A 12,323-nucleotide genomic window follows, 5' to 3' on the forward strand; every position below is an offset into this window, starting at 1 on the left:
TTGCATGTTTGTTTTCAGTTTGCCAGTAGAGGGCCAAGCTTCAATGATGCATTAGATGAAGAAACCGCTTCACAACTGTCACATGTTGCAGAAACAAGAGGCACAGAAGAAACTAGAATAGCATCAGCTGCTCAGAGGATCCTAAAGGAGGCTGAATCTGACAAAGATAAAAGTAAAGAGGAAACCTTAGAAATATGGAGACAGAGAGCAGATGAAGTGGTATGTTGTTCTGTCAATCAGAGCACAAAATCTTTCTTGTGTGTACCAATTAATCTTTTACCCTCTTGAGTCAATTTCTGGTAGCAAAGCATAAGAAAGCTAAGCTTAATATTTTTTTAGCATTTTGATTAGCAAATATTTTACCACCCCCCTTTTAAGAATTTCATATTTTGTTATATGCTATTACTATAAGACTGTACAAAATCAGTAGCTTTTTGTTTTCAGATTGAGCTGAAGAGACTAAGGGTAAAACTATTTCTTTTATTTCTTTTTTAGACATTTTTTATGGGATGTAGGAAAGGATGTTTTGGTTCATTACATTCAAGATTTATTTGGTTTTTTTTTTTAAAGGAGAAGTTCCAAAAAGGATAAAATAAAGGCACTATACTTAATATATATTATAGAACATAAATTCAAAGTAATGGGTTAAGATTGTAATGTTGACCTGGCCTTGCGGTCATAAAACTTTCGAGCACGATTTTCTTACTCAGACTCAGAAATCAACCAATCAAAATCCTGGATTTGGTGTTTCGAGCACAAATTTTGTACTCCGAGTACTGAGTAAAGTTTTATGACCAAAAGCCCTGAAGAAATCTGTTCACTTTTTTCAATTGTTGGGTTGCTGTCGTATTGAGGTATACACCCCTCTAACCTTTGTGAATATTCATATTATATGCATTATGTCAATGATTTTTACCCATAATTCATATCCAAAACAAATTGTAGTAGAAACAGACGAAAAAAAACTGAGAAATTGGGAAATTAGTATTATGTGATTGTGCGATGAATTCTTTATACTTATAACATGTCTTTTGTGACAATAATGTTTTTTTTTAAATAGTTTAGTCAGCCATCAATATCAGTAGAAGGAACCAAATTATCTTTAAAATCAGATGAATCCAGATTGTATTGGACACCTGCACCCCCAAAGTTAGATGTGGCACCTTCCAAGGTCAAGGACGTTCTGTTCCCAGACTATGAATCCAAAAGTTTGTCCATGGAAACAAGAGAAATGTCTGCCACACAACAGGAAGATATGGACGAAAGCTCTGAGTCAGAGGAAGAAGATATGGAGGTCGACATTGAACAGGAGAGATATGAAGAAATATATAGGTATATAATTTACTTGGTGTTGAACTCCTCTTTGAAATTAAATTTAAAGTATGGTAGATGTAGCATAATGATTTCATGACTTACTTTTGAAGAATTTCATATCGTTTTTGGTACAATTTAAGTGAAAATCTAAAATTGCATATTTCAATACTTCTTCAGTCGACTCCTTATTAGACTTATTGCCCTATAATGACGATTTTTACCAACATTTACATTTCTTGCTGCATATCTTAAACACTATATTAGATAGATAGAAACTTTAAATAGCAAAAAATGATCAGCAAGACATGATCTACAAATAAGTCAACATGACCAAAATTGTTAGTCAACTCCTTATTGAAGTTATTGCCCTTTAATGATGATTTTACCTTTTTTTGCCTATTATCTTGAAAACTGTAATAGATAGATAGAAAGATCTACAGATATGTCAACATGACTGAAATTATCAGTTAACTCTTTATAGAGTTATTCCCCTTTAAGGTGGTACATAACACTACAGGGAGATAACTCTGTAAAAATCAGCTGAACGTTTTAATCACATTGGAAGTTATGATGCCTTATGTTTGACTTTTCAGATTGGTTTTCAAAAAGAGCGATTCCTATAAAGACTTGTCAGAGTTAGACCAAGCTTCTAAACAAAGAGATGATGACATTAAATCTAGAAGAATTAATCCTTATGAACCCAGAAAACTTCTCAAAGGGGAAATACCACCAACTAAACCTGAGCCACTTGGACATGGTATGATATATAATTTTATATGTTGAAGTAAAATTATGTTGTCTAAATTGGATACAGCTAGTATGTATGATTTGTGTAAACTTTTATTCTGAGGTTTAAAAAATGGAATCATTGATTGTATTTTAGAATATTTGATTTTGATGTATGAACAGGGCCACTTAAGTCCCCCATAAAAATGTGTTCTCCTTTATATTATTCTGTCCTGAATTTGCTTTATTTTTTCAGCTATATGATGTACTTATATTAAAAAAAAATTCAAAATTAATTTTCAGCAGCAGATACTGGTAGCCAAGCTTCCACTCCAGCACCAGAGTTTAGGTACAAAAGAGATATGCCAGACAGTGAAATATTCCCAGTGTTTGTTCCTCTTAGGTAGGATTATCTCCCTTTAAGGATATTAGATATTTTTAACTATAACTTTTTAAAAAAATTCTCACACTGTAAAGCTATTCTAGCAAAGTGAGCAGTTTTTTATGTCAATTTTTCTTCAGTTTATTTTCTGTTTAATAGAATGACTTCGGATTTTATGTGTAAGTATATTAAAATGTCTGCTGAAAATGGGCAATTATTTTAGAATATTTTATCATTTCATTTTGTAAGTGACCCAACCTTGATTTTTCTTTTCAGGCGGTCCAGGTCTGATCCATGTATCTTCAATGCTGATGATGATACCCTATTGGTGCCTCAGTCCTATAATATAGCTGTGGATGAGGTAATTTTAAATTCTTACCATTTCATATCCTTATTAATTAACCATATGATACTATAATGCATCAAAAAACACATACACCCATCCTAGAGTTAAAAAATATCATTACAGGTAGATGTGGATTAGTCAGGGACCCTCACTCCCAACAAGATATAGGGGCAATAATTGACTTGAGGGAGGGTTATCTTTTTGTCCAACCTGGAACACTCAATCCTAACTATATTGTGTAATTCGTTATCCACATGTCAGAATTATTGATATTTTCTATTGCCTTCAGATTACCAGACAGAAACAAAATATAAGACAGATGAAGTTAAACTGGAGGGAAGAAGAAAAGAAAGCGAAAAGGGAAGCAGAAATGGAAGAAAGATTGAGAAGAATGGTATGGCTAAACCTGTTTTTGTTTGTTTGTTTATTTTTTGCTGTTATTTGTCTATGAATTTAATACTTGGTGACCTTATTCAAAGTCTGAACTTTTTTGTTACTAAACCTTAAAAACTCTTTAATATTTGAACGAATTAGGTTGATGTTCTTCTTTTAAAAATCTTGACTGAAGAAAGTATTAATTCTTTCAGTGTATTATAGAAATGTTCACTATAGGAATATCTATCAAAAATAAAAAGTGTGAGTACTATTAATCAGACATTGTATATAGCACATTTCATTATACTAAATATTATGGCACTTTTGTGCATCCTAATTACATACATGCAGGTCTGTATCACAAGACATGAAGTAATATGAATAAAAGTAGAAGTGAGGTATATATCAATTAGACACCAACCCAACGACAAAAATAACCAAACAACATTGAGGTCAACATACAGTATTTAACAATAGACAGGTGTCTTTACAATATTTCAAGCTGTAAAATGTCTATAAAAGTTGTGAATTAATTCAATCGAATCATCAAATATCTGACGTTAGCACCAAATTTTCTTTTAAACAACAAATATAAAGATATGACACACTGTGGATTCATTATTATTTGTGGAATAACTATTTTTGAGAAACAAGGTTCCAGACTTTGGATAGGTACAAGAATATTTTGACTGACAAGAAGATCTCCATTTATTTATTTATATCTACAATGTTGTTTTTATTTACTAATAGGAGGTACCTGAGGGGGAAAGATATGATCCAAACGAAGTAATGGCTGTTCCTTCATTTATGAGGAGGAAAGGTAAATCATGGATTACTATAACTACTACATTGCTTTTATTTAGAGGGAAGTAAATTTAAATGGAATAGATAACATATAGGATATGAAGTAAACCTGATTAAAAAAAAAACATGTTATGTTAACATCTGAATTTACAACCATGATCTTTTAAATAAAACTTTCTTTTTGTTAGTGTCAGTGTAACATTTTTTTGACTGAATGAATAAATACTTTATTGGTTGTGTATTTGATTATTTTCAAATAGAGATGCAACTTTGCTCAAATGATTGTGTGGTAATTTCGAAAGGAACTTATTTTAGACTGATTATCTTTTTACAACAAAACACTTAGTTTATTATGGACAGTTGTCTCATTAGGAATCAAAATGTCATTACTGGAAACCAACTTATTTTTGCGGCTACTATATTTTGCGTTAAGCCCTTTTTAATCTGTTTTGCAATGATTTAATTTCGCAATTTTCAAATTTACTTGATGCAGTCAAAAAAGGAAAGATCCAAGTTTTACATATTCGTGACTATTTATATTCACGTTATTTTTCTACTCACGAAAATCGCTAAAATAAGTTGGTTTACAGTATGTTATCATTTTCTTTGAGGCTCATGAATTTTGATGATCCTTGGGTTTCTTCAGCCTCTTTTTGAATCACATTTCTTTATTTAAATTCTTCCAATTTTTACAATAGTTTGTTATCTATGAACTTTTGTGTTCTCTTTTCTTGAGTTTAAAAACTTTCTTTTTAAGCTGATGAGCCTACACCTGCAGAATTAGCTCTGGTAGCTGGTAGAGCTTATGTTATACTGCCTAAAAAGTAAGTAAAATAGGGGAGATAACTCAAACATTTCGTCATGGTCATTTTGACATGCATGATCAAATTATTGAATTTTCTTTATCTAGCTCAAATTGAAAAATATTTAAATCCAGTAGGTAGATGTAAATAAGTTAAATTTTATTTTGTTTTCTTTTTGTAAGGTTTATAGTTTATATATATGAATAGATTTATTTTGAAATTTAACTATTTAAATTAAAATTGTTGTTGATATTTATTTTTAATTATTTTATGTAGGAAAAAGAAGAAGAAGAAAGCCCCTATAAGTATGGCTAGATTGGATGAAATTGAGAAATTTCTTCGTTCATCTCCAACCAAACTTACCAGAAGTAGATCTATGGAAAAAATGCACATGACTGTTGAGAAAGACCTTAGAGTATCAAGGTAAGGTCTTACTTAGTCCTTTATTCATTAGGATTGCCAGTTTTCATGCCAAAAATCATTGGTTCTGTCTGGGTACTCTTGCTTCAACAACATAAACTGGTCACCATGATATAACCAAGCATGTTAAAAGTGGCATTAAACACCAAAAATCAATTGATTGATCTTACTTTGTACCACCTAATTGAAATCAGAAAGTTCAAGAAACTTTTGAACACATTGTAAGAGTAGGCTTTATGCTATTTTATAGGCTGAATTTTAGTTTGTTTCCAAAATTAACTATTGGTCAAGTGAAACTTAAAATTTCTGGATTCTGGTTGAGAATGATACACGAAAAAAAGATAACAGGAATTACTTCAAATATTGGCCAGTTCAACAGAACACACTAACAGCCAACTCAACAACAAAAAACACCAAGTTCAGATAACATGACTTAGTACAAGCACAAATTGTGTCTTAGTTGAACCAGTTTTACGTGTTCATAAACTATTCATATTTTTTATTTTAAGAGATTCAATTTGTTTTCACATGTAAATCTGACAATCGTTTAATATTAATTATAAGAGGTAAGACCATATACAATCTGTTTAAATTTTTACTGTGAGAGAATTTTTTTCATCAAAGATATATGCTTCATACATACACATAGTTAACATCTGTTATGTTTTTCACATTTTACTTTTTTCAGTTGAATGGAAGAGTTTTATATGAGTAAATTTAAGAATTCAAATTTTTGAACTGTTTCTAACACTATAAATATATTGTGGTAATATATATATTTTGGTTGAATATTACTTTTCTCTTTCATTGTAATTTTTTTCAGTAAAATAAGACATGGACCAAGAAACAGCTTAGCAAATGTTCTAGACTTTGGGGCATTTGGAAAGAAAAAGAAAATGCCGTAAGTATCCAGATGGTACAAAATAGTTTTTGATAGGTTTATTCCAGGCAAGTTGTACTTTTATAGTTAAATAAATTCAAAAAGCAGATTGAAACTCTTTGGAATATTTCTTGAATATTTAAGTCTAATTAGTGAATTACTACCTGTATAGACAAGGAAATATTTGAGTCTCTTGAATGTTACATGTTAGAATAGACCAAAGAAAATGAAGAAAATGAATTGGCATAACCAAACTTTACCAAACAGAAGGCATGTTTTCTATATCAGAGTAGAATTACCTTGATGTAAATGTCAGTATTAAGGTAGATAGGGTGTCTTCCTCCATCTTGGATTTTGAAATACCAGAAAACAATCGGTCTAGATCTTTAATAAAAGGTGCAAATTTTGAGAGTAGTAGGTAATTCATGTGTAAGAATTTTCATTTCAATATAGAAAATGATCTATTTTATCATATTTATGGTTGTATTTTATAAAAAAAAGAATACTTTTGTTTGATTCTATTTTTTCCAACTTTGCCACATAAGGGGAGGCAACTCAAATGTAAGGGCAGATAATTCAGATAAAGTTACATTTACAATAGAATGTGTTAGGAATTTACCTATTTTATTATGTAGCAAGAAAACGGGTCCCGTGACCCCATTTTTTCTTTTTCTTATCTGAAAGCATACTAGTAGAGCTATCTTCTCATATTTTATCTCAAAATTCTATGGTGTAGTTTTCGTTTTATGGCAGAAAATTGGTTTTTCCATTCATAATCTATACAAAATCTGTCAATTTTGCACAATCTGTAGCGTGAAAATAAGCCCCGTGACCCATTCTTTTTATTATTTTTTTTTAAAAAGCATGATATAAACTACATTTTGGCAAATTATTAAAAAATTCTATGGATTATAATTTAGACACCCCATCTACCTTAAGCTGACTGTAATTCATATTCACCATATACAAAAAATTATTCAAAGATACCAGGCTCAGGGTTCTCATTAAGACGTGTATACGTGTCCTGGACACATGGAAATCAAGCTGGACGCGTCATTTTTGAAACCCATGGGTCCCTGGGACGCGTCCTAATTGTATCCCCTGAGTCCCAAACACATCGTTTGCCTAGAAGATTCATGATTGTCGACATTGTTTTGACAAGAAACTAAACTGGAAGTCGATGGTGAAAAATTTATGTGATGCGTAGATCAATATTTTTGTTGACTGATAACTATTGACAGCTGATTGCTTTATTTACATTGTCTGCATGGTTGAACAAGGTTACATCCAATGAACGAACATGACCCAGTTTTTGTCAAATTGAAAGTAAAAATTGTTTGCAAACTTTTTTTTAAAATACAAATGCTTGACTGTACCTTAAATGGAATGCATATAAATCCAAACTAAATAATTAAAAGCAGTATAATCCAGAAATTAAATGAATTCCTTGACCACATGTTTTCTTTTGTTGACAAACAAGTCACATGTGCACTTTTGGCAGGAAAAATACTGGGGAAACACCTAAATAACAGACAAACCTGTCTGGATATTTATAGACATATGAAATAAACAGCTGAAATAGGAGTGCCAGGAAAATAGTTAAACTTAGTATATATAGTTCAATCTACACCAATTTAATTGGGAAAAGGGTGTAAAGGGGAAGGGGTTAATTTGTAAAGTTATTTTTTTTTTTTTTTTTGCCATATTGGTCCAGTAATATATGAGCTGGTCCAGTAATATCTTAATCATTATTGGACCAAATGTCCAGTAACTAAAAAATCACCAATAAGAACAAAGACAACCTCTTTTATTGAGTTTATCATTAAATAGGCCATTTATATTTTTCCCAAAAAAAAAAAAAAAAAAATACCTACCAACCCAATCTTTTTTTATGGCACTCTGACTTTGGCAAACCAACATTTTTTTAAATGTGGCCCTACACCAAGGATTGATAGACCCAGAAAGAAGTCTGTTATATATTTTGTTATGAACAATAACTATTAAGAGATCATAATTTTTATTGATATAATAAAAACTACCAATCCAACACGCATCGTTTTAGTTTTATTTCGTCATATTTCATTATATTAAGACACAAAAAATTGCATGCATCCTGGACTCATCAAAATCTATTGGGACTCACCATTTTTAAAAGTGATGAGTCCCAGGACTCACCATGAAAAATTCCTAGTGAGAACCCTGCAGGCTTATAATTTTGTATGCCAGATGTGCATTTCATTTACATAAGACTTGTCAGTGATGCTTGAATCAAAAAAAGTAAAAATGCCAGATAAAGTATCAAGTTACAGAGCATTGAAGATCCAAAATTCTGAAAGGTTTTGCCATTTACAACTAAGGTAATCTCTTTCTGGGGTTGAGAATCCTTAGATTTTTCAATCAATTCAAACGTTTGTAAACAGCTAATTTGTAAACTGATGGGACAAAGGTAGGAATTTACGAAGTTTACTCTGATTTTTTATAGTTTTAAACAATAAAATGCAATGATAACTTGCTTGTAACAGTTTTAGGTCATATATTTTGCAGAGTGTTTTTTGTTCAAAAATTAAGTCTTAAGTTAAAAGTTCAATGAATTCAGAAGTATTTGCTTTTAAGAATGTTTATAGACATTTAAATGAATTATTACAGAAAAGATATGAAAGAAAGAGATTGGGTCAGAGACATGTGGAATGGTTGGTTTGATGAACTGTATCCACCGACGCCTGAGGTGTCATCTGACGAGGAAGAGGAGGAAGAACAAGCTGCAATGTCACCTAGAAAGGAAGAAAAACAGGAAAAGAAAAGGTACTTATTTACTGTAGTATATAGCTCTGTGGTGATTAATATTTTTCTCAATATTTTGGGTTTATGATATTAACAAGGTGAGGATTTATTTGTTTACAATCAATTTTCCATTATGTGGTTAAATATGATATGAAGTTTTTGAATAAATAAAATCACTATTTTTTCTACACTCAATTCCATTTAGAGCTTGAAATCATAATATTCACTTGTTATTTTCCAATTCCTTAAGTCATGACTCAGACTGAGCAAATTTCATTCATGTTCCTGTTTATCTTTACAAAATGAAAACTTAAAGTATGGCACATTTTAAATTCCTGATGTTGATAAAGTAATGTATTGTATAAATGTTGAAAAATTAAATAAGTCATTTTAAATTTTTTTCAAGAGATATTTTAAAAAAATAGTTCATTCAATGTTGCCCAAAGGAACAGCTGGATTGAGATAACTCTGCCTCGGGTTTGCCTGAGTTCCATCTGAGCATTTGTGGTTTTATCGCTATACTTTATTAGATAGCTCTTGATAGAATTAAAATTAAACTGACAACTTGCAAGAAAATTGGTTAACACACATATGGTTTTTGCTGTAGACTATTTTGATATATTGTAATGTCATGTTTTATAATTGTTTCAGGAAAGAATCCATTACCAGTGCTTTATCAGAGAGTATAAGTGTAATAGAACCTTTACAGGAAAATGAAGAAAATCAGGAATTACTTGCTGTAGGTTTAAGTTATAATTATATCATCACATTTTAAAAAATCAGTCTCACTAGTATTATGAGAAATATAAATCTATAAATGAAAGACACAATACTGTGGATTCATTCATTTTCATGGTTACCAATTTTTGTTGATTGAGGAAAAAATTGTATTATCATGAATAATTAATTTCATGGTTTGGACAAATTATGCATTTAGACTATATGAGAATTTGTATTTTATGAACACTTGAATTTGTGGTTAGGCTTCACCCATGAAATGCACAAAAACTAGTACCCAGTGAATTATAATGAAACCACAGTATTCTGTAGAACCAATTGGATAAATATCCATTCTTACATTGGAACCAGTGGATTATCGGATTTATCCATGGCTTGGATTTTAAAATTCTATCATTTAATTGTTGAGATTGGATAAATTAAACAATCCACAAGTAACTATGTAAGAATCTGTTTCTCTAATGATTATCAAATAAATTTAAATTTCAATAAATGAAAATCCCCTTTGAGGGCCTTCCACATTCCTGAATCTGAGACATGCAAATGTAAAGATGTCAATTTCTGTAACACCTTTTAGCACATTTCGATTGATCCAGAGAGCTGATAAGGTTGTGAACCTTTTAACTTATTCAATCATCTCCTGAGAATTAGAGAAAAGCTCTTATGACATTGCTTGCAATGAAATACTGTGATTTCCGAGTTAAATAAAAACAGATAATTTCACTTTCCTGACATTATACAACAATGGTTGTTGTAAAGACATTGTGTATGACGTTGCATTAAAACGAATTGGAAATGCGTAGAAAAAATATAGTTCCTTGTATTTTCTACTTTATTTCCATTAAAAACCCCACGGTCAATGTAGTAAAAAGAATAACTAATCAAAAAATTAAATTTCAAAAAAATTAAAAAAGAAATGCCATAAAACCCTTCTTTTGAGGTTTTACTATTGTTGTTTTTAGAAAGTAGATCATTTTTTTGAAATGTAAAATGAATTTCATGTTTAAGGAAGGACAGATACCAAAGAAGGTAATAAATGTATATAAAAAGAAAAGAAAATGGTGGTTACTGTTGTTTAATCATAGAAACTAGCTATAGAATTATAATTATAACTTATCTTTCAGCTGTAAACCTGAGGTTATAGTTTTAGAAATCCTAGTCATAAACTTGTTTCTGATTTCAATTCAGTCAAAAGAATATATACATTTATCTCTCTGGGTTTTTGTTCTTTTATGGAGGTGGTAGACTTTTGAATGTATCATTACCCTGCCTGTCTGTTTCAAACAAGATTTCAGTTGAGTTATTTTAGATTAAAGATATCGGGGTAAGATGGAATCCTCTTTTTATTTACATCAAACATTTGTCAAATTCAGTATGAAATTTTAGTATTTACATTTTAAGAAACTTTTAGGGAATACCATACATGCATTATTAATTTTTAATACCTCATCCCTTACCCCCTTTCAACTTTTTCTGGACCCCACCCCTTTTCAACTTTTCCCCAATTATTTCTTAAACAAATTTTGATTTTGATTTTTTTCTAGAGCACACATGACTGTATCATAAATATTCCTCACGTTTTTCTCACGATTCTTTTTATTCATATAAGAATACATATTCATGGCACTGTTTCTTGAGAGACCATTTCAGTTTTGAGAATCCATTCCAGTTTTGAGAATTTAAATAACAGACAAAAAGTTGTCATACATGTATTTATGTTGATGATGAGACTAAATGAAGGAAAATCAACAGATGACAGAAAAAAGCATTTACATAGTAATGGTCACCTTGATTTTTTACATATAGATATAAGAAGATGTGGTATGAGTGCCAATGAGACAACTCTCCATCCAAGTCAAAATTTATAAAAGTAAACCATTATAGGCCACAGTACGGCACAGTATGTTTTTTTAGACATTGAACAACCTCATGAAAGTTTGAAAGTGAATGGAATACATTAAGAACTACATCTTTTCCTTTAACTTAATAGTTTCTGTTTTGACATACTTCATGTATATGTTTATTTCTGCCTTTTTATTCTATTTATAGATATTACATGAAGAAGTAGAGAAGTTAACAGAAATGATAGAAGCTACCCCAAGACCAAAAGCATTTGATCTGTGTAGAAGAGGGGCTTTGTTGAGAAAAATTGGTATGGTAAAAAAGGCTGAGGAGGACCTTAATAGGTAAATATATCATGGCAATGGTGGGAATAAATCTGGCAATAAATAGTTACCTTAAACAGAGTGTTTTAAAAATTTCTGAAGAGACCTGAATGAATTGAGCATGGTAAAAAGCTGAAGGGGACTACAGTAGTTAGACTGTTAAAAAAACACTTATATTGATATAATTTAAAAAACTTTGAAGGATACCATTCGTCAAATGTATCAATGTATAAAGCTGAAGGAGGTAATGGTAATAAGACTGTTAGATACTACTTTATAGAGATTCAACCAGATTTGGTGAAAAAATGCTAAGGGTAATGCAAAATGCCTATGTAATATTGTCTGTATTCATATCACCCCAATTCAAAGTCCTTGAATATATTGTTATTTTTATTATTTTTTATATGTTAAATACTGGTTAGCATTTCTTTGAAGGCAAAGTAACACTCATATTTCAGTGCCTTATTAACTGAAAATATGCATTTCTATACCCAAAGTCAGCAAAACCATCGTATTTGAATATAAGCAAAAAAAAGAATGAATTCCTATCAGTGAAAATCAAATGAGTATTCAGTTCAAATGTCTAGTA

At 30.5% G+C, this 12,323-nt stretch overlaps 1 protein-coding gene across 14 annotated transcripts in view; it reads left to right on the top strand.

Moving 5' to 3' along the window:
- Positions 1 to 12,323, top strand: part of LOC127715623 (uncharacterized) — a 65,743-nt gene that overhangs the window by 23,921 nt on the left and 29,499 nt on the right. For 13 of the 14 annotated variants that reach the window (XM_052221715.1, XM_052221714.1, XM_052221720.1 and 10 more), the window contains 13 exons: positions 19 to 219; positions 1,061 to 1,332; positions 1,908 to 2,071; positions 2,344 to 2,443; positions 2,699 to 2,783; positions 3,058 to 3,162; positions 3,894 to 3,963; positions 4,705 to 4,771; positions 5,027 to 5,173; positions 5,994 to 6,071; positions 8,697 to 8,852; positions 9,483 to 9,570; positions 11,619 to 11,755. In XM_052221715.1, coding sequence (XP_052077675.1) covers positions 19 to 219; positions 1,061 to 1,332; positions 1,908 to 2,071; positions 2,344 to 2,443; positions 2,699 to 2,783; positions 3,058 to 3,162; positions 3,894 to 3,963; positions 4,705 to 4,771; positions 5,027 to 5,173; positions 5,994 to 6,071; positions 8,697 to 8,852; positions 9,483 to 9,570; positions 11,619 to 11,755 — 1,670 coding nt within the window. The remainder of the gene's footprint in view (positions 1 to 18; positions 220 to 1,060; positions 1,333 to 1,907; positions 2,072 to 2,343; positions 2,444 to 2,698; positions 2,784 to 3,057; positions 3,163 to 3,893; positions 3,964 to 4,704; positions 4,772 to 5,026; positions 5,174 to 5,993; positions 6,072 to 8,696; positions 8,853 to 9,482; positions 9,571 to 11,618; positions 11,756 to 12,323) is intronic. The other variant, XM_052221717.1, reaches the window with a different exon arrangement.

The sequence above is a fragment of the Mytilus californianus genome, unplaced genomic scaffold (genome assembly GCF_021869535.1).
Source record: "Mytilus californianus isolate M0D057914Y unplaced genomic scaffold, xbMytCali1.0.p SCAF_9, whole genome shotgun sequence".
In the NCBI taxonomy this organism is placed as follows: domain Eukaryota; kingdom Metazoa; phylum Mollusca; class Bivalvia; order Mytilida; family Mytilidae; genus Mytilus; species Mytilus californianus.